This window comes from Rattus rattus, chromosome 7, assembly GCF_011064425.1.
Source record: "Rattus rattus isolate New Zealand chromosome 7, Rrattus_CSIRO_v1, whole genome shotgun sequence".
In the NCBI taxonomy this organism is placed as follows: domain Eukaryota; kingdom Metazoa; phylum Chordata; class Mammalia; order Rodentia; family Muridae; genus Rattus; species Rattus rattus.
The window spans coordinates 98,781,675-98,806,967 of NC_046160.1; the positions used below are offsets into that span (position 1 = coordinate 98,781,675).

The 25,293-nt window shown below is 50.5% G+C and overlaps 1 protein-coding gene across 1 annotated transcript; it reads right to left on the minus strand.

The window, feature by feature from the left end:
- Nucleotides 1-2,950: 2,950 nt before the first annotated feature.
- On the minus strand, nt 2,951-25,195 carry Syndig1l (synapse differentiation inducing 1 like). Its single transcript, XM_032908136.1, has 4 exons — nt 24,905-25,195; nt 5,984-6,457; nt 4,629-4,769; nt 2,951-4,487 (listed from the first exon to the last, which is right to left on the minus strand). The coding sequence occupies exons 2-4, from the start codon at nt 6,395-6,397 to the stop codon at nt 4,329-4,331; spliced, it is 714 nt and encodes a 237-aa protein (XP_032764027.1). The 5' UTR covers nt 6,398-6,457; nt 24,905-25,195; the 3' UTR covers nt 2,951-4,328.
- Nucleotides 25,196-25,293: the final 98 nt, after the last annotated feature.

Sequence of the window (25,293 nt, forward strand, 5' to 3'; positions counted from 1 at the left end):
ATGAAATCATGTCAACATTTCGACAGTCTGTGTGACTGTATGAAGACTTGGTGTCCCATCAGCCTGCTTATGGGAAGGGCGGGTCAGAGAAGGCTGCTGGGCCCTGGGAACTGGTTTCTAGCAGTCAGAAAATGCCTTTTCAGAGACTAGAGAAGAGCTGTTTTTCCTACTTGGCCAGTCTCCCACTCTCTTGCCTGCCCTGGGGCGGTGGGGGAAATGGCTTTTCTCACCAGGACGTCTCCGACACCTTTCCACATAGCATCCTTGGCTCTGCGGCTTACTGAGGGGCAGGAGCTTGCTTAGTGGCTGCCAACCCCAGGCCAGGTGGCCTTAGCCCCGCTTCCACGACCCCACACAGGCTATGCCCTCTGCCCGGCACCTCATACACTAAGCGAGGCCCTTTCTTGTCTTCATCTCAGAAAACAAACCTTGTCATGGAATTAGAAGGTTGAGGGGGCAGTGTGGGCAGGTGCACCACAAGGCCGCTGGTAAGCTGGACCCTGAGCTTTTATTGTGTGTGATGTGGTGGTGGTGGGGGCTGGGGGCATTGCCCTGCTAGCTGCCTCCACTTCCCTGTGCAGCAATTTCAGTTTCTATTTTAAACAGTTTGGGTTGGTTGCTTCCCTGCCTTCCTGCTGGGTGTTTATAGTGAGGAAAATAATTGGTAATATTTGCACAGATGTGCTGGCACCGCAGCTCATCACAGGCACCTTTACCCAGGGGACTGCCCCAGCCCCAGCCCCAGCCCCCAGTCTCTCTGCCAGTCAGAGGAACCAGCCGACAGCCCTGGGCCTCGGGCAGGAGGCAGAAGCAGAGCTGAGAAACAGGAGGACTGCAGTGCCCCAGGCATGCCAGAGGCAGGTCTCATCCAGAGTGGGGGAGTGTGGTTGCCCGTGCTCCAAGGACTCTAGGACAAGCCCAGGCTCCACAGAGCAGGCCCTGCCTAGCAGGGGGAAGCCCCCAGAGCTGATTCTCCTCCCATCACCTTTGGTAGACCCTGAATTTGTATCTGATGCTAGGGATGGAAGGGAAAAGGCCTTGGGGACGATGGGGCGGGGCGGGGCGGGGGCGGGGGTGGGGAACCCACAGACTAGGGTTGGAAATAGTGAATCAAACTAATAAGGGTGGTATGTGCCTATATGAGGCAGCCTGAGAGACAGACAAACTCCATCTTAAGAAAGAAGGGAAGGAGTGTTGCTTGCCTTTGAGCCTTTAATCCCAGCACAGGGAGGCAGAGACCAGCGTGGTCTACAGAGTGAGTTCCAGAATAGTCAGAGTCTTGAAAACCCCAAAAAGGAAAGGGACAGAGGAAAGAAAAGAAAAGAGAAAAGAGAGAAGAGAAGAGAAGAGAGAAAGGAAGGAAGGAAATGAGGGATGGGGGACACAGGAAGCCATTTGCCTGTTTCCTTCTTCTCAAGGCCCACATGCATACTGAAAGACTGGGAAGTGAGTGGGTGTTGTCTGGGCTATGGAGGCAGCCTGCCTGGTTCGGCCTGGGCTCTTGAGCCAACCTAGAGAAGGAACGGTGGGCAGAGCTGGGTGAGAGTCCTCAGCATCCTTCTTGGTCTCTTGAGCATTCGTGTGCCACATGCAGTCTGCATGGTGCACGGCCCAGCCTGTTTGTAGGAGTGTGTACATGCAAATGTGTGCACACATGGTACATACATGAGATGAGTGTGCATGTGTGTGTGCGGGTTTGGGTTCCCTTAAAGCTAACCCTGAGAAACATCCAATGAGGGGCCATTTCAGGCAGTGCCAGAGAGCAATGGGAAAGAGAGGGGGGCAGCCAGTGAGGGCCATGTCACCAAGGAACTGCTTCAGTGAAAGGTGGAAGAGGTCCTACTGTGGGCCCCTAGGAACTAGGGGCAGTATGCCTAGTCTCCAACCCAAGGGGCAACACATCAAATCCACTTACCCACCCGTTCCCACCAGGCACTGAGTGAAGGCTGGTCACCTCTCCAGTACCATTCAGCTTGACCTGCCTCTGGGCATGTCTCACCAAGTCACCGTGTGCTGAGTGGGCAGAGGGATCCGGGCAGATGTGAGCACATCTGCTTAGGGTGGTGGATATGGTGCTGTGACACCCCAGGGACCTTCAGATGGCTCCCATAGAGGCTGGCCTCAGCTGCAGAAAGCGAGCTCTTTCAAGGTCACGTTCCCTTCTGGGTGGCCCAAACCAGTGACTGACAGTTGAAAGGGAAGTAAAGCCTAGCTCGTTGCCCCATCTTGTGTCAACCCTGAAGAGCACCCTGGTTCTACCTTAGACTGCACAGCAGCCTGGCCTCTCCCTATTCCCAGACCTGCCGCCTCCCTTCCACAAACACTCCCCCCATGCTAATTTCTCCTCTAAGGTCTCTGGTTCCTGTAGAATACATGGGTGTACACAGAGCTCTGTCGTATATATAGAAGACCATAGGGGTTGGGGTATGTATAGCATACTTCCCCAGGACTTTCTAGACACAGTGACTGTGAGGCCAGGCTAGCTCCTCTGTTAGGGGCTGAGGTCAGAGAGGATATTGGGAATTTAGCTTAGGCTGGAACCTGAGGAATGGATGACTTCCTTTCTGCCCTTCCCAGGAGCAGAAGATGTGGGGAAATCCAAAAATGAACCCTTGGGCAATGGGACCATTGGCATGCCTTACCCTGTGTCTATCCCCTGACCATGCAGCTATGTAGAACACACACACAGCTTCCCACCTCTCCCCCGACCTCCAAGGCTCTTAGACCCAGGAGAGCTTTGCCTGCAGGCTTCTGTCTTGTCTTACCTTGCCTTACTTAAGTCAAATGCAATCCATCAACCTCCATCCCAGCTCTCCCAGGCGAGCAGTGTATGGGCAGCAGCAGCGTCTGGCCCCTTTCTCTTGACGTCCACATGGAGATCCAGAACAAAAGACTTGGGATACAGTGGAGAAGCATGGAATGTAGGCACGGGACAGCCCGAGGCCCCAGATGGCACCAGGTGTTACAGAAAAGTTTATTATCAGAATAAATAAAGACAGTAAGGGGACATTAAAACTGCCGGTGCAGGGAGTGGAGAGTGGGCAACCCCTGAAGTGAGGAAGATGGGAGAGTGTGGGGCTAGACGGGGCACGGAAATAGCCAGGTCCCCCAAATCGTGCACAATGGTCCGTAGTTTAAGTCCCAGTGGGCCTGCCTTCCCACTGCACATGTCCTTCGCTCCTCGAGCCTCAGACACTCTGACCTCTCTTAGTGCCTGGGGGCGGAGGGGTTTGAGAGCAGCTGTGAGTGGCGGTTATCAGTGAAGGTGCCCAGGCACCACTACCACCACTGTCCCATCCTTCGGAGGTGGGGAAATATCTCAGATGGAGAGAAAGGCTTGGCCTTCCTGCTCAGGTTGATGGAGGGTTTAGAAATGGCTACAAAATTACGCCAGACTGGATATTCCAGGCAGAATCCAAGCAGCCTGGGAACCTCCATGGGAGGCCCACCAGCAGGGAGAGCTATGGAGAAGCAAATCCCTTAGGCATCTGCCTATGTTCCTCCTCCGGCTACACTCCATGTTCCCCAGAGTCCCTTCTCTGGGAAGTAGCAGCACCTTCCTTAGTCTTCACAGGTGGGGTACCATCTCAGGACCCTTCCAGCAGAGCCCAGAAAAGGTGGTGGGGTGAAGAATGGGGGCAGAGGAGGGAGGTCATGTGATCCTGCAGTATCCCAGACCTCCATCCCTCTGTCACTGTATCTGACCTTTTTTTTTTTCTTTTCTGGTACAGAAAAGCCCTAGCAACCTGCCCTCATTACAGAGCTTTCTGGCTCCACCTCTACCTGGGAGACACCGCAGAGCACAGAGCATCTTCCACAATAACAGGGAGACATGCTGTACCCAGAGTCAGAAAGAGCGAGAGATGGCTGGGGTCCATGTTTTTCTTTCCTGATTGGAGGGTCTTGGGCCTTGAGGGGGTGGGGGGTGGGGGTGGGGCAGCTGCTCAAAATATGCACCGGCGAGAACCCTCTTGACTGCAAAATCTGGCCGGGGCCTTTGTCCCTTGGGAATTCTTTTTCCTCCCATGAACCTCCTGCTCTCTCTCTGTGGGGCAGAGGTCCTGTAGGGAATGGGCAGAGTACACCGAGCTAGGCCTGTTGGACAACCCTGCTGGGCCTGCTTCCCATCCACAGCCAGCCTGCTCTGGGACTGGACGCAGTGGGCGAGAGGGCGAGATTGTGTGGGCTGCAGAATGGGAGGCCTCTCCTCAACAAGCTATCGTCCCAGGTTCTCTTCAGGGCCAAGGCTCTCCATAGGATACACAGTTCCAAGCTTCACACCTTCCTCTGGTAGGCCGGGAGAGCCAGGATGACAGTCCCACTGACTCCTAGCCATGGCCATTCTGGGACATATAAGCAGCCAGAGCTACCACCACAGCCACATAGAGACCGGCCCCCACAGCGATGGAGAGTATGGCCAGGAAGAGAGCCCGGCGGGAGGTGGTGCTGGCCAGGCGGAAGTCCCCTTTGGAGATGGCCTTGCTGGTCTAGGGAGACAAAAGGTTGAGATAAGACAATAGCCCCGTGCCCCAAACAAGAGGCAGCCCACCAGGTCCTTGATCCCCATCCTGCAGGTGAGGCTGAGAGAGGTGGCCAGGGAGGCGCTCCTGGGACCCCTGTACACTTACCCCCTGGGAGAAGTAGAAGGCAGCAATGCCCAGAGGCCAGAAGCAGCAGAGCATGGAGAAGAGTGTAAGCCCCAAGTGGTCCCTGGGAGGCAGGGTGAGGAAGGCATCTTCACACTCACTCTCAGTCGAGGTTCCGTCGCTCTGTAAGACAGTGAGGTCTGGTAAACCCTGTCAGACTGACAGGAGTTGAAAACATGTATGGGTCCTTGGGTAAGGGCGCCAGCCACCCATCCCTGGGACCCTCGTAGTAGAAGGAGAGTATTGATTTCTACACGTGGGCTGTGACCATACATACAGAAGATGATAGATAGATAGATAGATAGATAGATAGATAGATAGATAGATAGATAATAAAATATGTAGTTTTGTTGGGCTTTGGTTTTTTGAGACAAGGGTTGCTCTGTATAGCCCTGGCTATCCTGGAACTCGCTCTGTAGATCAGGCTGTCCTTGCACTCAGAGATCTTCAGTCTCTGTCTCCAAGTGCCCAGGGTTCAAGGGGTGCCCCACCATCACCCCAATAATAATAATATCATTTTTAAAAATCTCAACGACACAACAGCGACTACCCAGTGGGTAGACACAAAGCGGGCCCCATCCGCTGTGGAGAGGGGAGGCTGGTCTTGTCACTGTGTCACTCCACTGAGAGCCTTTCAGTGACCTGGTGAGCGGTTCTTCTTAGAACTTCTCACCACAGAAGAATGCAAGTCTCTCAACCCAGAGATGTTCGTCCCAGGAGAGAGACTGGGGAGGATGGAAGGTAAGTGTTCTCAGTGCCCAGAGACCGGGAGATCAAGTTAACAACTGATGGAGGGCTCACCATGACAGACCCTGTCACTTTACAAATCACCTTGTACAAGATACTAAATTACACAGAGCGATATTGGAAAATCAGGTTAGGAAGCCACATACTTTTGTGGGAGAGAGGCGAAGAAGAAACATGATCAGCCACCAACATAGAATCACAGTATTTTTCAAGTGATTAATAGTTGCTATTTCCAATGGTTGATCTTTATCACTTGGATTAATAAGCAGTTAATCTAAGCTAGTGCTCCTCTTCCTCCTCCCCCTTTTTCAATAGAGTATCATGTAGCCCATGCTAGCCTTGAACTCACCAGGTAGCCAAGGCTGACTTTGAACTCCTGATCCCTCTGTCCCCACCACCCTGTGAATACAAGCTGCCTTCTTTTTTGTGATGGGATCTCAGTATAGTGCTGGTTGTCTTTGGAGTCTCTATATAGATACCAAGGTGACATCAAATCCCTCTTCTTCCTGCCTCTGCCTCCTGAGTGCTCTGATTAAGGGTACGCTCTATCGTGCCCAGTTTAGGATCAATTTTTTCAAAATGCTACTTACCTCCTCCTCCTGGCTGTCCTCCTGGCCCTGCAGCTCCTCTTGAACCCCATAGGACACAGTGTGGATGGTCACATCCTCCTCAGCTTGACCAGGCTCGGAGCGCTGCTCTGCAGGCCCCACTAAGGGTTCCCTGGCTTCGGTGAAGCTGGTCTCACAGCTGCCTGCTTTGGGCTCCTTGACCTTGTCCCTCCCGAGGAGGCAGCTGGGCCGATACCAAGCCTCCACGGCCAGTTGCAGGGATCCTGGGTCTAGGAGCTGGTGGGCTCGGGCGGGACCAGCACCTCCTAGGAGGTAGGAATAAAGCTTCTCCTGGCAGGACCAGCCGGGTGGAGCCTCCGGGTAGGGATAGGGTCTGTGGAGGTGGGTGGGGCTTCTTGGCAGCAGTGGGTTCTGTAGTTCACTCATGCTCTCCATGGTTCGCCAGGCAGTTGCCAGGGAGGGGAGTCTCCGTCCTCCACACAGTCTTCACGGAGCCTGTCGGGAGAGCAAGACAGGCAGTCACAGAGACTAGGCTCCTGGATACATGTCCTGGGCTGATTCAGCATGTGAACTCAGTGCTCCAACGTGGCCCTAAAGCGCTGCTTTGCCATTTGTCACCTGTGGGACCTTGAGCCAGCTATTTCCTAGAGCCTCAGTGTCTCTGTCTGTGAAGTGGGAATGGCGGTGGTACTCACTTCAGAAAATTGGTTCACTCATTTACTTCCTTGGCACGTGATCATTCAGCACGAGCTATATGCCAGGCACTGTTCCCGATGCTGGGAATATAGCAGGGGGAGAGGCAAAAGTCAGGGGAAAGGGAAAAGTGTGTCTGCTGGTCTTCAGGGGAATGCCAGGGTGGGGAGGAGGGAAGGAGCAGGTGGGTGGGTGTGGGAACACCCTCATAGAAGCAGGGGGGGGGGGATGGGATAGGGGGTTTCCGGAGGGGAAACCAGGAAAGGGGATAACATTTGAAATGTAAATAAAGAAAATATCCAATCAAAGAAAAGAAAAATAAAGAAGGTGCAGTATCCCGGAAGGCTGGAGTTACCAGTGGTTGTGAGCTGCTGGGTGGGGGTGCTGGGGACTGAACCCTGGTCCTCTGTAAGAGCAGCTGTCACCTATTCAGTCTCCCACTCTCAGGCCCTCAGGTCTGAGGCCAGCCTGGGCTGCATTGTCTCAAAACAAAACACAGCAACAACAAAACCCACTACAGAACAACCAAACTACTAAAGAGTCACTATGCAGCTGAAACTGGCCTTGAACTCTTCCTACCCCAAGCTCCTGCTTATCGGGTGGCCACAAACACTCACTGGGAAGGGTGGAGCTTGCTTTGTCCCGGTAAACCGAGGGTACTTGAAGCTCCCTGGTGATACAGGCCTGTAATCCCAGCTATTTGGGAGGCTGAGGCAGGAGGACCACAAAGTTCAAGGTCTGCCTAGACTACAGAGATACTGGGAATTCAGTGGCAGAGCCGGAGAGAAGGGTGCAGGTGCTGCTATTACAGGTCTTGGGGGGTTAAAGATGAAATCGGGGGTTAAAGGAGGCTTTATCCTTAAATCTGTGTTAAGCTTGCACGGGGGCTATGTTTACAACCACAGCTCTTGTCAGGAGAGGGCACTTTCCCCAACCCCCAAAAATGTAGTTTTAGGAAGAGCACTTTAGGCTAATTTGTTCTCTAAGATCAACTGAGCTTGGGAAGTTTCTGCAGATCCTAAGGCAGAGAGAGCATCCTGGGTCCTGAGGTCTGCATTAGTGCACCCCAGTCGGAAGTGCACCCCAGTCGGAAGTGCACAGACCCTACAGGCTCAGATTTTGGATGCACTGGAGGGCTGCCATCCCTCCCTCCTTCAGCTGTCTGTTTGCCCGGTACCTGGAGGGTTGACTGGAGGGAAGAGAAAAGCCACTGAGCATGTCTGCGACAGATCCACACACTCCAGCAGGGAGGAACAGATATGGAAAGAGGGGCGAAGGAGCCTCGGGGGCTTCCGTAGTTTCGGGACGGTTCTGGTGTGACTTGCCCTGGGTTTTGGTCTGCAGATTTGGATTCCGCCTTGGTTATGATGACTCTGGTGGACTTGCAAGGCCCTGAGATTCAGCACCAGAAAGACTAGATGGTGCAGGGCAGGGGTGGTCCACGCCTTTACTCCCAGCACTTGAGAGGCAGAGGCAGGTGGATCTCTGTGTGTTCAAGGCCCGGCCTAGGCACAGAGCAACTTCTAGGATAGGCAGGGCTACACAGAGAAATCCTGTCTCAACAAACAAACAAACAAACAAACAAACAAAAAAACAACAGTAAAATAAAATAAATACACATCTGATAAGCCCTGCCTATCTTATGAGGTTGCCTTGAGGATCCACAGAGATGACTGAGGTGACAGGGCCCTGAAGATGAACATGGGAAACACTATTTTAAATCGATTTATTTTATATGTATGATACACACACACATATACTGCACATGTGTGCCTGGTGCCCACAGAGATCAAACGAGCGTGTCGGATCCGCTGGAACTGGAGTTTTGGATAGCTATGAGTCACCCTGTGGATGCTGGGAGCTGATTGGGTCCTCTGGAAGAACAGCAAGTGCTCTTACCCACTGAGCCATCTGTCCAGCCCCAGAGGCTGCAATCTTTATTCCTGGGCCTCAGAACTCATCTTCACTCACGGGGGCCTTTCTGACTTCCCAGCTGCCGTTCTGCTAATGATAGAAGGAAAATCCTAGGGAGAGATTTCTGTTCCCAGGGCTGAGCGTGTCTGATCCCATTTCCAGTCCCAGCCCCCATCCAACATTCACCGTCAATTCCCGGGAAGGAGTCATTTCTACTTCTTCCCCCAGCGGACATGGATGGATTCTAGAGAGATGGTTCTGGAGTCTTCTGAAGAGAGAGTGGCTTGAGGGTAGTGGATGGTGAGGGAGTACATGGAGGAGAGGGGCATCAGGATGGGAGCAGGGCATTGTGGGTATGTCCGAAAGATGTTAGGCTTCCCTGGATGGCTCACCATTGGGGAGGGCCTGGGTTGATACCTACATGAGGGGAAGGGATTAGGAGGGGTTGCCATGGTGCTGAATCCCTGAGAGTTCTGCATTGGACCTGGAGCTAGAGGAATATCTAAAGAAGAATAACAGTGGGGTTGGGGATTTAGCTCAGTGGTAGAGGGCTTGCCTAGCAAGTGCAAGGGCCTGGGTTCAGTCCCCAGCTCCGAAAAAAAGAACCAAAAAAAAAAAAAAAAAAAAGAAGAATAACAGTAAAAAAGGCATGTGGCCCAACAGGCCAGCTTCTGAGGCAGAGTGGGTACAGGCGGTGCTGGGGTGCAGGGCTGCCATGTGCCTAGGGGCCCTGCTTACACATTGCTCTGCTGTGAGTTCCATGGGACTGTCACCTAGCTGTGACAGAAGCTTCTCAGTGTAGCGATGGGGCCTAAAGCTTGGGTTGGAATGTCGGTTCAGAGCACAAATGCAGGGCCTCGTGTTTCCTCCCTGGGAATCCAAAGAGCAAGGAGCCATTGGGCTACAGTGATGGGAACAAGGCTCTTTCCTAATGGCAGGAAACCGGAGTGCCCAAGGTCTACGCTTGGGCAGCTCTGGGGAGATTCCCAGCAGGCCCAGTCTCTCTCATTCCGGAGGAAAGCTTCTGAACCCCATGGTATCCTCCTGTCTCTAAGCAAATGTGGCCCACAGGGTGTGTGGAGTTGGAGGCCACATGAGCCCAGGGCTCATGGATTGGGAGTCGGGTACATTGGGAGCCCCTCCCTGGTCTGTCGGCCTTTTCTGGTCTTTCAGATTCCCTGAGCTCACCCATGAAGGGTTGGGGGAAGTGCCCACAGAGGGCAATTGTAGTGCCAACATTTTATGATTCTATAGCCCCATAGAGCCCCACAGGAGGGGATAGGTGAACACATTCAGAGCCTAGTGAGGGGCACCATCCTGATTTCCTGCTATTTCCCAGTGGGCAAGTTGAATGAGGTGAGAGAAAGGCAAAATATCTGCTTTGGCCAGAGAGACAGCAGTCATGAAGTTGGCTCTGCGTCCTAGTTCCATCTGCCCCACACTAGTTCCTGTCTTATCTCTGCCTGTGTCTCCCACAACCAAGGACATAACTCGCAGAGGACGCTCAGTCTCTTCTCTAGATGGTCTTAATGTATAGACCCTGGGTCTAGGCCCTCCAGATCCTCAGCCAAAGCAGTGCTCTGCCTCTCTTCTTGTGGCTGAGCTGTTGCAGGGGCCCTTGAAGGAGAGTGGGCAGCCCCAGGGCATTTAGAGCAGCTACATACATCAAACACAGCCTTGGTAAGTCTCTGCCCTTCCTTTTCATGCCCTCTCCTCCCCACGAAAGGGATGGAGAATTGCCTGGTGACCATAGGGCACTCTCAAGTCCAAAGCAGGCAGAGGCAAGTGACCCTAGCTCACTCTCCACTCCTGTCAGGCTCTCTGGCTCAGACACCCAGCCAAGCCTCTGAAGTCCAGGCCAGGCCACCTACAGTCTTTCCTGGTTTCCCTCTGACTCTGAGGGGTTCCTCCAGTCCCTCAAGCTAGGCTTGTCCCCTTCAAGCACAAAGATGTGTGATTTTTTTTTTTTACACAGCGGAAGAATGAGAAGTCACCTGAATGTCCAAGACCTGGAAACAAGTTCAGTAAATGATGGCATACAGCCTGGTGGTAAGAGGCCTTCCAAGAGGTTCACTAAGAATAATGACCTGAGAAAACGCTCCTTGCTGTTCCAATGAGAAGGAAGAAAAACAATCGGTTCGCTACTCCAACATCGCTAATCCAAATGTCAACAGTGATTAGCAAGCACCTGCGGTGGAAGCACAGGTGATTTTCATTTTCTTCTTGATGTTCTCTTTCCCCTGCTTCCCACATCCATCCGTCCGTCCATCCATCCATCCATCTATCTATCTATCTATCTATCTATCTATCTATCTATCTATCTATCTATCTATCTATCTATCTATCATCTGTCTGTCTATCTATCATCTACCATCTATCTATCTATATAAATGTAAATTTACTATTTACAATTTTAAATCAGAAAAAATTAAGAGCTTAGATTTCTTCCAAGCCAGATTACCTAAAATCCATCGAGGACTAAGAGTTCCCCCTGGGTTTGAGCAATATTAGAGCCATTCCCTGCACACACTCCTACCTATACTTCTGCTTTGGAAAAGTCACTGGTGGGTGGCTGCAGCTAAGAGTCATGACTCTCATGTCCGCCCTCCCACCTCACCCTACTCCCCAACTACCAGGTCACTAACTGAGTTCAAGGCCTCATCCCAGAGACCCCACTCTGAGTCCTCAGTGGAAGAAAAGATAGTGGGTCACCAAGCTTTCTGTTTCGTTGGCCTGGCTGAGCCTTTGGCCTTAATCTTTTGGTCTGCCTTTCTGTGTTCTTGTTCCTCAGGGTAGGAGACCACAGCAGAGCGGTTCTCATGACCACCGGTGGTCATGACCATGTGGTCTTACATGAGCTGAGTGTGCCTTCTAGACACTAGTGTGGTTGCTGGTGTGCCTGCAGGTGAGTGTGCGTGTGTGTGTGTGTGTGTGTGTGTGTGTGTGTACACACATGCACTCTGTACTCCAGAGGACAAGCATGAGAATCCCTGGGATTCTGAAGTTCCTATAAATTACATAGTTGGAGTTGCGAGTCTGGATCCCGCAAAGGAAAGTGGGGAGAAGGTGTCTCCGAGAAGGCCGCACCCTTGGGGTCTCTCCTGAACTAAGAACTAGCTGAGCCCTGAGGTTGAGGCTTTGCAGGCACAGACCAAAGACGGGAAACCATCCAGAGATCCCCAGAGCCCAATTACAGCCTTCTGTGATAGGTGCAGAGCAACAGTAGACATCCTAATCCAGAAAATGTATGGGAGGGTTAGGAGAGGCTGACTGTAAAAAACTCAGCTCACTCCTTCCCTGGAATTCTACTGGGAGAAGAACAATAACTCACACTTATTGAGCTCTCTACCTCGTGCCAGGAGCCACACTGTTCCGAGAGCTCATTTGACTCTGTAATTCTGATGGGAGCACACAATGGGGGTGTGGGCTGAGGAGGGCTTTCTCTTCCAGCTGTGACAGGCTGTGAGTGTCACATTAAACTGCATTGGGGTGGGGAGGGGAGGGAGATGCTGGAGCCTTGAAGGACCATCAAGGGTGCCAGAATCCAGGCTACACCAAGATTGCAGAGGAAATGGAACCCAGGGGAGTCCCGAGCTTCACTTTGGGACCTTTCTTGATGTCCAAGGGGCTGGTTGATTGCCAGCCGCACATCAGAAGCAGGACAAACCAGGAACAGATCAGCCCTCATGAGAGCTGAGGACAAGATTGGAGTCAGTGACCCCCTCACTGGATTTTGGATTTTGCAGAAGGCGTCGTCGCTGAAGTTCTGAAGTTCCTTCAGCCCTTTAGAGTGTGGTCTGAGGATTCCACTTCTATTGCTTATGGTTCTAGGATAGGGCATGGCCAGTTTGTGGGTTGCTGAGGATCAGACTCAGGGGTTTCTGCATGCTAGGCAAATAAATACCAATCTAGCTACAGCCTCAGCTGTAACCTGTTTTTTATTTGTAAGTTGGCCTTGAACCTTCAGCATATTTGGTAAGTGTTCTCCCACTGAGCTATAGTACCAGCTCAGTGCTTTTGTTTTCAATTTATTTTCTTATTTATCTTTCTCTCTATTATTTATTTATTTGTGGTGGTAGGTTGCCTAGGCTACCCTTGAGCTTTAATCCCACTGCTTCAGTCTTCAGGGTATGGTGGGACATAGTTGAGGCACTGGCAATTAGGAGCTGGGTACAGGAAGACTTCAAGATCATCCTTGGCTACATAGAGTCTGAAGCCAGCCTGGGCTAGAGACCTTGTCTCAAAAACTCAAAAATAAAGTTAGACTCATACTCAACTATGTCCTATATCAGTAACTCCAGTGACTGCCGTGCAGCAAAAATAATCATACGTCTTAGTCCACTTAGGTGGGAGTCTAGTCTAGTCCCCGGCAACTGGGAGATGGGAGCAGGAGGATCAGGAGTTCAAGGGCATCCTCAGCTAAAAGTTTACTTCAGGGCCGGCTTGAGCTGCATGAGACCTTGTTCCCCACCCCCACCCCTGCCCCAGCCACAAAAGGTTGATATTGTAATAGAAAGCAGATCAATGGTTGCTAAGGGCTGGGCAACGGAAGGAACACCAAGGGTCTAAGGACTCTTTGGAGTGATAGGACTGTTTCCTACCTCACCTTAGGGGCGGTCACATGAGTGAACGTAAGTATATGAAGTTAATACCAAATACACACACACACACACACACACACACACACACACACACATTTTAAAGTAAAAAGGGCAAATGCATTCTGAATGAAGATAACGTAAGTGTGGTGGTGCATGCTTGAGATCCCAGCATGAGTTCTAAGCCCTTGCCAAACGCTTGAGATTCAGTCATTATCTTCATGCATGGGAAAATCAGAGCCCAGAGAGTCTAACAGGTTTTCTAAGAACACACAGCCTGGTAAGTGGTAGAGCCTGCTAAGTCTGCCTGGCCAGAGTACATACATTTAACTACTAAGCAGATTACCTCATCCTCATTGATCAGGAAGTGTGTGTGTGTGTGTGTGTGTGTGTGTGTGTGTGTGTGTTGTGTGTGTGTGGTGTGTGTTTGGTGTGTGTGTGTGTGTGTGTGTTTGTGTGTCTTTGTGTGTGTGTGTTTGTGTTGTGTGTGTATGTGTGTGTGTGTGTGTGGTGTGTGTGTATGGTGTGTGTGTGTGTGTGTGTGTGTGTGTGTGTGTGTGTGTGTGTGTGTGTACATGTTGACTTGGGTGCCAGTTCTTGCTTTTGCTCTGTTTGCAACAGAGTTGGTTTGATGTTTGCCTCTGTGTCTGTCCCAGGAGCTGACTGGGGAGCTTCCTGTGACTCTCCTGTGTCTACCTCCCATGTTCCTGTAGGAACACAACATCAAGTTATACATGGCTGCTCTGAGCTTTGGGGATTTGAGCTCAGTTGAAATTCGAGCTAAGCTCTTGTACAGTGTGGCTCTACCCACTGACCCACCTCCCAGCCCCCTTTAGGACAGGCCTGGGTAAACTGCCACTGCTGCATGGAACTTGTGATCCTCCTGCCTTTGCCTTCCAAGTTCCACCAGGGCCAGCTCTATGAGCTGGGATCTTTAGACCTCAGCACAGAGCCACTGTGATGACACACACCTGTACTTCCTACACTCAAGAGGCTGAGGCAGGAGAGTCTTGATTCCAGGCTAGCCTGGGCTACACTGAAAGACCCTACAAATGAACAAAACAAAAAAGTAACAAAGCCAATTACTATCGCTTCCTTCTCTTCATACAAGAAACAAAACCACAGCCCAGAAAGGTTAGGAAACATAGGCAATGACTAGGCCTGTATTTGAACTCAGGTGTGACTTTTGTCCTAAGCCAGGGCACTTCTGGACACACCTATCAGATACATCTCCTGGGAGGCAGGAAAATAAGAGGTGAAGGGACGTTAACACCAGAATCCTCAGGGAAGAGAAGGAGAAATGGGGTCTTTAAGAAAAGATGAGGAAGCCAGGGGAGATGACCCACACTTTAATCCCAGCATTTAGGAGGCAAAGGCAGGTGGATCTTTGAGTTGGAAGGCAGTCTGGTCTACAGAGAGAGTTCTAGGACAATTTGGGCTACACAGAGAAACCCTGTCTCAGAAGAAAAAAAAAAGATGAGATTTGGGGTGACTTGGCAGCCCAGGCTGGAAAATCTTTGAAGGCCAATAAATACAGAGCTATTATGAGGGTCCTGAACTATCAGCCACCTTCTCTCAGCGCCACAGGACAGATTCTTTTAAAGAGAGAAAGGGACGCCAGGCCTTCTGAGTGAGGCAGGAGACTAGACAGAAGTGATTACACTTCAAGGGAAAGGTAAAATCGTTAGAACAGGTACCAGCCGCACCGCCTTCCAGTCAGTAACACAGAGACCGCCTGGCCAACTGTGAAGAGCTGTGACTACGGTAGCTGTTGGTGGAAGGTTTATGCCAGATTGATGGCTTTTGGCCTGTGAGCAAGAGAGCCACTAAGTGAGCTTGGTGCCATCAGCTGCAGCTTTGCTAAATCTGCCAGAGCAGGGAAAAGCCAGGAGCCGGGACAAGGGCAAGGTGAGCCGGGACAAGGAAAATGGAGACCATAGCAAGCTCCACACAATCCGTCATCTCCAACTCAATGGTCTCCATCAGCCCTGCGTTCCTCCCGACTGCTTTTCGTTGCTGTATGTTTCTTTCTTTCTTTCTTTTTTCTTTTCTTTTCTTTTCTTTTTTTTTTGGAGCTGGGGACCGAACCCAGGGCCTTGCGCTTCCTAGGCAAGCGCTCTACCGCTGAGCTAAATCCCCAACCTGCTGTTTGTTTCCTAAGGGTCCCATCTGGTCCTCCAGTCCACGCCGATCTTAAATCACCATGGAGCTGAAGCTGGCCTTGAACTCCCAGCGTTGGCCTCTACCTCTGAGTACTGGGAATATGCGAATGGACCATCATGCCTGCCTCTAACACTTCTTAAACAAACTGTAGCCTCCTTCACTCGAAAGCTAAAGTGTAAGGTGGCGAGACAGCTCAGTGGGTAAAGGCGCTTGCTGTTAACTCAGTTCCATCTCCGGGATCCACGTGGTAGGAGGAGGAGAAAAACAACTCCCGAAAGTTGTCCTCTGACCTCCACATGAATGATGGCATAGACATCCCCGTCTCCTACTGCAAATAATATTAATTCCATAAAAATTTAAGAAGCAATCAAATCAAGGAGCTGGACTTGTGGTTAGGGTCATAGAGTGGTTTACCTAGGATGCATGAAGCTCTGGGCTTGACTTCAGAACTTCATGAATGAGGGGTGGCAATGCTGTGATCCGAGCACAGCAGAGATGGAGACAGGAGTTCGTGAGGATCCATGGCTGGTCTGGGGACACAGTACCCTGCAACTCGGTGACAGAGTGTTCGTCTAGTGGGCACGAGGACCTGAGTCCAATCCCCAGCATCATGAGAAGAGAAAGGAACAGCAGAAGAAACTGGTGGCCGAACTTAGCAGCAAGTTCTCTGCCAGAACAAGTTTCCATGCGTGCCCTTCCTCTTGGTCTGAGAGAGCAAGGCTGGCCTATAGAAGGCTGCATGTCCTTCCCCTTCAATTCGTTCACTCCCTTCGAACCTTGAGCTGTCCTCTAGTCGTAGCTGGACTGTTTGTGGCCACCATGCCAGAGAGGCCATGTGTGATGCGAGCAGGGGCTCCAGTGGATAGACCCCGGGGCCATCCATCCTCTCTGTCATCAGTTAGACACCAGGCACGAGAGCTAAACCATCTCGGGCTCTCTGAGTGTGCCCATCTGTCGCCAGGTGAGCTCTGGTAGCACCACATGGAGCAGATGAGCACACAGCTAGTTCTGCCTGAGTGTCTGACCCGGCAAAGTCACGGGTAAGGTAAGGTGTCTGTTGTTTAAGCCGCTGTGTTTGGGGGGTGGTTTAGGGAGCGACAGTTATCAAAGACATTCTCCTTGGTGCCTTTATGCCTTTCGGTTTCTGCCTCCACCTCCCCTCCACTTCACAGCCATGTTTCTGGGAAGCTCCACTCACATGCTTTAGCTCACAGCTTAAAGGCCACTTCCTTGGGAAGGCTCTCTCTACACCCTCAGTTTAGCTTTTGGTTTGCTGGTTATCGGCACTCCAAGCTCTTCCTCCCAAAGTGCTTATCACAGCCTCTATTTATATACGTGTGATTCCTTGATTAGTGTCTTTCTCCCTCACCAGATTGTGAGCTCCAGAGGGGTGGGGACTGTGTATCTCTTGCTCATCCACATTTTCTCTTGCTTGATATGTAGTAGGCACTCAGTAGATAGCCTCGTGAATGAATGACGAAATTCAAGTGAGCTAGCTGTACTGTATTACACGGAGGCTCCTTGGTAGGAAGACTTTCTAGGGCCATAGAAATGGATCAGTGATTAAAAGCAGCTGTGTCTTCAATGCCAGCACTTGGGAGGCAGAGACAGGCAGATCTCTGAGTTCAAGGCCAGCCTGGTCTACAATGCTAGTTCCAGGATATTCAGGGTTACGCAGAGAAACCCTATCTTTACACACACACACACACACACACACACACACACACACGAGAGAGAGAGAGAGAGAGAGAGGGACAGAGAGAGAGAGAGAGAGAGAGAGAGAGAGAGAGAGAGAGAGAGAAAGAGTAGAGTCTGTTTTCTGGAAGGCCCACAACAGTCTATAATTCTAGGTTCAGGGGATCTGATGCCTTCCTCTGACCTCCATGGGAGCAAGGCACACAAGTGCTGCACAGTTATGCATGCAGGCAAAAATTAAAATGAAATGAAAATAGTTTCTGGTACCTGGGATAGAGGGCATGCACCTGCCAGAGACACATTCAGCTCTGCACAATAAACATGTCGTCTTGGGCAGTTACTTCAGGTCACTTCTCAGGATCCAAAAATAGACAGGAAGTAGCGCCTGCTGTGGGGAGGGGCGTGCAGGACAGATTAGCAGACGCAAGGTGGTTTACACGGAATGCAGGAAGCTGTGCAGCTGCACACTGAGGGCAAGGGAGCGACATCCTGAGACGGTGGGAGCCAAGGTAGGCTAACAGCAGGTGACGTGGGCAGTGGGTCCTGAAGGTTAAATGGAATGTGAGAAAAGAAGAACAGGACCTTTCTCACAGAGGAAACCAGGGATGGGTAGATGGTGGTAAGGAGGGAAGCCAGCTAGCTCGGCTGATGGAAAGAAGCAGGTGAGGTGAGAAAGCATCCTACTCCCACAGGCGAGCAGTAGTGAGCCCAAAATGGACACAACAGTGTATAACATGGCCTTGCCTGTGTTCTAGAACTTTCTGGGTGGCAGCAGTGAGTGGAAGGGATGAGGAATGAGTCAGAGTGGAGCCCTGTTGAGAGCACATTCATGGGTGAGGGCCTGAGAGGAGGCTCAGGAGCTAAGAGCATTTGTTGCTCTTCCAGAGGATGAGTTTGGTTTCTAGACACTCACAACAGCCTCACAGCATCCTGTAACCCCAGCCCCAGGGAACCCCCACCGTTTTCAGGACTCTATAGGCATCTGCACATATACACATAAATAAAAATGACTCTTGGAGGGAAGGAGACTGAAACTACTGGCCTGGGTGTAATGTATACCTTTAATCCAGCACAAGAAAGGCAGAGGCAGGTGGATCTCTGTGAGTTCAAGGACAGCCTCATCGACATAGCAAGTTTTAGCCCGGCCAAAGCTCATAGTGGGATCTTGAGTAGGGAGAGGGTGGAGGGTCTGACTATTATGGCTTTGATTTTAGTCAAAATAAAGAAGACATGGAATCAACCCACAATGAATACAGAAAGAGGATATGTTATATAGCTAGGTGCGGTGGTTCATGTCTACAGTCGTGTTAAATAAAATAAGGTGTGAAAGAAAGACAAGAAAACCAAATACTGCATGTTCTATCTCATATATGGAAGCTTAAAAATAGTTGATCTGAATGTAGAATTGAAGTGTTAGAATCTGGGAAGGGCAGACAGGGGTGAGTTGGATAATGGGTACCAAACATAGGCGTAAGGGGATAATTTCCCACACTGCACCACACAGCGGGATGACTATAGTTCATAATAAGCTACCACCCATTTAATAAGGATCCAGAAGAGAGGGTCTCCAGGCTCCAGACATGGAAGGACAAGGAATACACACTGAGCATCACACCATGTTGATAGGAAGGGAGGAAGAGGGAGAGGCGAGGGCGTGGTGGGGCAGAATGGAGGAAGAAGTCATATCTGAAGAGGGAGGAGTCGGGAGGCCCACTCAGTAGGGTTGTGGTTAACTAGAAGAGGGAGAGGATGGAGTCCAGAATTACTTCAGATTTCTGGCCAGGTAAAGACTGATGTGAGGAACCGAGAGAGAAAAGCTATGGGGACGCTCTTGGTTTGAAAGGGCGCCTGGGGACTGGAGAGATGGCTCAGTGGTTAAGAGCACTGACTGCTCTTCCAGAGGTCCTGAGTTCAAATCCCAGTAACCACATGGTGGCTCACAACCATCTGTGATGAGATCGGATGCCCTCTTCTGGTGTGTCTGAAGACAGCTAATATATATATATATATATATATATATATATATATATATATATATATATATATATATATATCTTTAATAAAAAAAAAAAAAAAGAAAGGGCGCCTGGTATAAAGACGAGTTCTATTTCTTCTCCACCTTTAGGGCCTGGAGAGGCTGCCTAGTAAAGTAAAGGTTTGCTGTTCTCGCATAAGAACCTGAGTTCAGATCCCTAATACCCACTTAAAGAACAGGACCTAGTGATATGTCTGCAGCCTTAGAGCTAAGGTATAGACAGACGGGGCCAAGAGCTCGCTGCAAGGCCTAGCCAGTGACCACCAGGTGAGGTAACTTGTTTCAAAAATAATGTGGAGATGAACTGAGGAAAATGCCTGACATCAACTTGCTAATTTCCGGCCTTCTGGCCTCCATATGCTTTTGTTCATACCCTAACACACTTGTATGCACACACACACACACACACACACACACACACACAGGCTTACTCAAATAGCAAGATGTGTGACTTTAAGATAATAAAATAGCTAGGTGCTGTGGGACACACTTTTAATCCCAATAATCAGGAAGCAGAGTGAGATGGATCGCTGTGGTTTCAAGCCATTCGGGGCTACAATGTGAGACCCCGTATCAAAATGAAGAAGATAGTAACCAAACTAAAGCAGAATGACATCCCTGAGATAAAAACAAACAAACAAAAAAACCCCAAAAAACAAAAAACAAAAAACAAACAAACAAAAAACCAGACTTTCCAAGAGACGAAGAGAAGATTATCCTTGATGAAGAAACCTTTGGAATCCTGAAGCCCCAGCACGAGAGGTAAGGGCAGCTCCCACTCACTAGAGCAGCCTGTGGAGAAAACAACTGTATCGCAGGGGAAACCCGAGTCCTATGCAAATACGTAAAGATGGACCAAAGTGGACGAAGAAAAACAACTACAGTAAAGTAACAGGGGATGATTTAATGAACAAAGACTGACCAAAGGAAGATTCCAGAGTCATTCAAATTACAGAAAGGATTCTCACAATTTAAAAAAAGAAATCCCTCTCCTCAGGGATATGAGCACATCATATCTGTGAAACATTAAGAGACAGCTAGGAAGAAGGAGCACTTCAGAAACAGCTAAGATTTTGAAACAAAGTAATTCTCTGACTTTTGGAAAATGCAACTGAGAGAAACGGAGAGATTGGATAATGGGACAGCCATTATCTTAAAAGATAATGTTAATGGAATTCCCCACGACAGAGCAAAAAGACAAAAATATGGCGCACATGTAATAAGATTGAGACGTTGAGGAGAATATTAGGTCTGATGCTCGAATAACACGACATTGAGAAAGACACAGGAAAGACTAGAGGAGGAAAAAATTCCCAAGGAAGCAGCACAATGCAGTGGGAACACTGATGTGATCATTAAAAAAAGAATCCAGGTGGAGGTGGGGCACGCCTCTAATCCCAGCACTCAGGAGGCGGGGTCGGGGGTGGGGATGGGGGCGGGAATCTCTGAGTTTCAGGACAGCCAGGGCTACACAGAGAGACCCTGTCTCAGAAAACAAAAACAAAACAGCCACAACAAAAGATAAAGATGTAGAAGAAGAAAATGTTTCCTGAGAAAACTCAAGACTATTCGGATTGTGAAGACCCACTATGTCGTAGGCTGGAGAAACAGGGTGGGGAGAAGTCAGTGAGTTTGGTTTGAAAGTGTCTTGGGATACAAGGATAGAATTCTGCCTATTACCCGATGTATGAAATGGGAGCCCCGGGGTCTGGGCCAGAGAGTTTGAGAGCCATCCAAAGACTTTTGGAGAAGAAGAGAGAGAGAGAGAGAGAGAGAGAGAGAGAGAGGAAGAGAGAGAGAGAGAGAGAGAGACAAGGAAGAGGAGATAAGAGGGATAGTTGGGTGTTTTTCTGCTTCTTTGAGAAGTGTCTTCGTTGTCTCCCAGGGAGAATCAATCTCGCACCCAGGGCTCCCGTGGGCAAGGCTATTCCCTCCCCACACGCCTTGCGGCTGACATGGGTGAAAAAGTGCCAGGAAGACTGGTGGTGCCAACTACTCAAATGATTCCATTTTCAGATGGAAATAAATCAAATCTTCGCTCTGGATGAAGCAACCCACCTCTCCAATGATGTAGCTCGTCCTAAACCACTTACAACAGTTCTCAACCTGTGGGTCTCCACCCTTTGGAGCTCAAACGACCCTTTCACGGAGGTCGCCTAAGACCATTGAAAACCACAGATATTTACATTATGACTCATAACAGTAGTAAAATTACAGGTATGAAGTAGTAACAAAAATAGTTCCATGATTGGGGGTCACCACAGCATGAGGGACAGTATTAAAGGGTCGCAGCATGAGGAAGGCTGAGAACCGCTGACTTAGAAGCAAATGTCGTGTTAACAACGGGAGATATAATAGTCTCACACCCTACTTGGTTTACTGCAGGGTGCGAGTAGGGATTTGGGGTGAAGGTGGCCGTATAAGAGAAAGGAAATAGAAGGAGGTGAGACTCATTCATATAAAAACGGGCTTGGTCAAGTCTTCCTTGCTCCCTGTTTGCATGGGGACCCCTGCGTAGGACGCCAGCTGACCGTCTGGAAGGGGACCAAGACTGGGGAAATGCACGTCTTATGAATTCCCCGGACGAAGCCTGCTCCGTCTCTGTCTCACCTTTCTGGGACCCATAGATGAACTGGCCTTTGCATCTGAGGATGATTAATAACGTGTGCGTCTGCAGACGCTCTTTGACTCTGTCACTGTTGGCATGTCATAGAGGAGAGATGTGGGTGTACATCAGTGTCTCAGCTCCACACACACACACACTCTTGAGACAGAGTCTTGTTATGTAGCCCAGGATGGCCTGGAATTCACTATGTAACCCAGATTGGCCTCAAATTTCTGATCCCCCTGCCTCAGTCTTCCCAGTGCTGAGTTCACAGGTGTACCACTCCACTCAACTCCATATAACCTATTCCCTTTATTTAAAAACAAATAATGTTTATTTTTTATTTTATGTGTACACGTCTTGTCTGCATGAATGTGTTTCTCAGGCCTCCTGGAACTGGAGTCAGAGACAGTCGTGATTTGTCATGTGGGTGTTGGGAATTGAGCCTGGATCCTCTGAAAGACCCGGATGTGCTTTTAACCACTGAGCGCTGTCCAGCCCTGTATATCCTATTAACAACCATGTTTAATTTACTCCTCTTCCTCTTCCTCAGCTCTCCTCACCTCTACCCTAAACAACTAAGATCACACACACACCAAAATATACCGTTGCTGACTCCTGTCTCCCCTCTGAGGGGGAAGGGAAGTGGTAAGGAGGGGGCAGGAGGGGGCACAGGAATCAGCTGATGGATAGCATTTTCTGTCTGGACAAGGGAGAAGATGCTATCTACCTGGGTGAGTCCAGGATCCCTCAATCTGCCAGCCCTGGTGTAGATGTGGATACCCACACATCTGGAGATGGAGGGGCACTGTGTTTTCCTCTGCCTAGTAGCAGGCCAGTTCTCCCACAGACCAATCCTGGAGAAAATAAACAAAACCCCTTTCCCAGCTTGCGGTTTCTCCTGCCATTGCCACTTTGTTATGGGGGTTAGTGACTGTCCATTAACTCCAGAGAGCTGATTCCTGCCAGTGCCGCACCAACAGCTGGGAGCCAGAAAGCGCTGACATGGGGGAGGGAGCAGCCCCCACCCTGGCTGGGCACTCAGGGGAAGTAAGAGAGGTCACTGGCACGGCTTACTCAGCTCTACCCGAGTGCCAATTAGCTAAGGTTTTTCTGAGCATTGGCTGCGCCTTCCACAGTTGAGGGAAAAACAATTGTAAGAGATGCTCATTTTATTATTTTTATTTATTTATTGTAAAAAAATAAAATAGAAGTCTCGCCACAGGGATGAATCTTTCCTAACTGTCTTCTCTTCTAGTCTTCCTAGGAGGAGGATTCCAGCCAGCCAGGGTCTCTGGGAAGAGAGGGTCAAGGCCCTGGCTCACTATTTCTTGGTGAGGTAGTTCCTGGCCTCTTGGCTTCGAGGCTAAGGAACTACCACCTTGGTCATTCTATGTTCACTGTAGCTTTCCTTGAGAAATAAGGAAAACAGGACTGCCAAGTGTGTAAGTGGCCTTTCCTGTGTCTTTTAGCGTTCTCCCACTCCATTCGTAAAGTCCACTTCATCACAGAAAGGTGTTAACTGGCTTGTCAGGCTGGGTTAATGGAAGTGGTACCCTGCATCCGAGGAGAACAAACTAAGAAGTTTGTAGTTTGGGACAACCTCAGGCACCTCCATAGAGCCCCAGGCCCTGGGAGTGTTAGGTCTCATCTGTTTCTAGCCTCTCCTATTACGGATGAAAAGACGGAAGGGAAGGCACCTGCCCAAGACAGTCAGGCAGATCTGTAACCAAACCCAGGGCCCTTGATTTCCAGTCAAACACTTTGACTGATACATTTTCACAGTTCATTCCTGTGTTTTACAGCCAATTACCGAGTCCTTCCTATGTTCCAGGTGCTGTGGGAGGAGGGGTGTGGAGGGAAGCAAAGAGCCTAAAACAACACAATCCCTGCCTTCAAGGAGCTATTTTCCCTAGATCTGCAATTCTTGGAGAAATATAAAAACAAATCTATGAGTCAGACTCTTGCCCCATATTATCTCCTATAGGTGTTGATGGAGGAAGGGGACCGGAAATCCTTTTATTTCATGGAGATTTATAAGTTGGACTTCACTGCTTCTGGGACTCCTTAGAGGCTGCAGGCAGAAGGAGCCATGGCTGGACTGCAGAAGAGGGGCTGAGGATGGCAATGACCAGATCACTGTTAGCAGGCCCGACTAGGGAGGCTGGACAGTGAGAGGAGCTCACTTTGGGGAGATGTGTCTCCTGGAATCGCAAGACAGTTTCCTGAGGTGGGGAGATGCCCAGAGTTCTTATCCTCACCTTAGGGACGAGGAAACTGAGCTCTATACGTTTGGACAACTGGTGCCGATAATTAGAAGCTGCCAGACAGAGCCTTTTCTACCTCTGAGGGTGGGAAACTGAGCTAGGTGGGAGGGTCAGGGAACCAGTAGGAAGCCCGTGGTCAGCCACAGCAGTGAGCTAGCCTACCTCTACGCAGTTTTATTTTCACGGGTCCGTTCTGCCACTCACAGAACTCTGTGCTAAAGAACTGGAAGCACTTTGCAGGCCTGAATGAGCTCATGCTACATACTCTTGCCAGAAAGAGAGAGAGAGAATACCAAATGAAGGCTCTGTCAGGGTCATCAGCATTCAGGCATATAATAGAAAACCAGACCCAGGTCCCCTACTTTGTCCTCCCAAACCAAGCAGTGTGATGCAAACCCGGCCCCTTTTCATGAGGAAGAGGGTCACAGATAAAGCTGAGGAACCTCTGTCACCTTTTCCTTTTCGCAGAGAAATGTATTAACCAGTTCTGAGGCGATAGGCAGCCCCACTTCCCTGTCCCAAGGGCTATTCCTAAGAGCAAAGAGATCACAGCTTCTCTAGTCACTCTGGTGACCAGGCTTGGATGTGAGGGAATAGCTGAGGGAAACCTACTCAGATTTAACCAATGTCATGGAATCTTGGTGGAGACTGATACCAGGGACTCTGGGAGACTCGCATCAGTGTTTCTGCAACCAGTAGGCAAGGTGTCTCAGAGCTGTCTTAGGTCAGGGCCAAGGCCTGGAAGTATATAGGGTCAAGGTGCCCAGATGCCCATTATAGTCTGGGTGCCTCAAGTCTCTCCTAGTGTCACCCAACAAGGGATGGACTTGGCCAGAGCTCTGAAGGAGTGCAAGGACCTGTAGGGGGTTGGAGCTTCAACACTGGGAAGGCTCCCCAAGCTCTCCTCAGCTCTCCCCAGCTCTCTCGGTGCCTAGCTCTGCGCTCCCGCTGCGCCCCCAGACGGCTCCTTACCTGTCGCTCTGCGGACCGTCCCGCCTCCTCGCGGGGCTCGGGGACCGGGCATGAGCCGGCAAGCGACGGCGTCCCCGCCTCGCGGCCGCGGTGGAGCTTCCAGGAGAGCTCCCTGCTCCCGGCCCGCGTCTCTGCCGCTGTCGCCGCCGCTGCTTCAGCACCGCGGACAGCTCCCGCCCGCCCGCCGCCGCCCCGCGCGCCCTACACGGTCCCGGGAGCCCCGCATTCTGGCTCCGCCGCGCTCCGCTCTCAACCCGGCCCGAGGCGGCTCCGCGCCGACTTGGGGGAGCGGCGAGGAGGGTCCCCGCCTCCCGCCGCCACCGCCTGCCTCTCGCCTCCGTGCTCCCTTCCACGCTCCAGAATCAGCCCACCAGGCACTCCGGACCCAG

Bases quoted from the DNA above. Each gene is read 5' to 3' on its own strand.
- Syndig1l (XM_032908136.1), bottom strand. From the start codon at position 6,397: ATGGAGAGCATGAGTGAACTACAGAACCCACTGCTGCCAAGAAGCCCC. The intron at 4,770-5,983 runs GTAAGTAGCATT...ACTGTCTTACAG, and splicing joins AGGACAGCCAGGAGGAGGAG to AGCGACGGAACCTCGACTGA. The intron at 4,488-4,628 runs GTAAGTGTACAG...TTGTCTCCCTAG, and splicing joins CCTTCTACTTCTCCCAGGGG to ACCAGCAAGGCCATCTCCAA.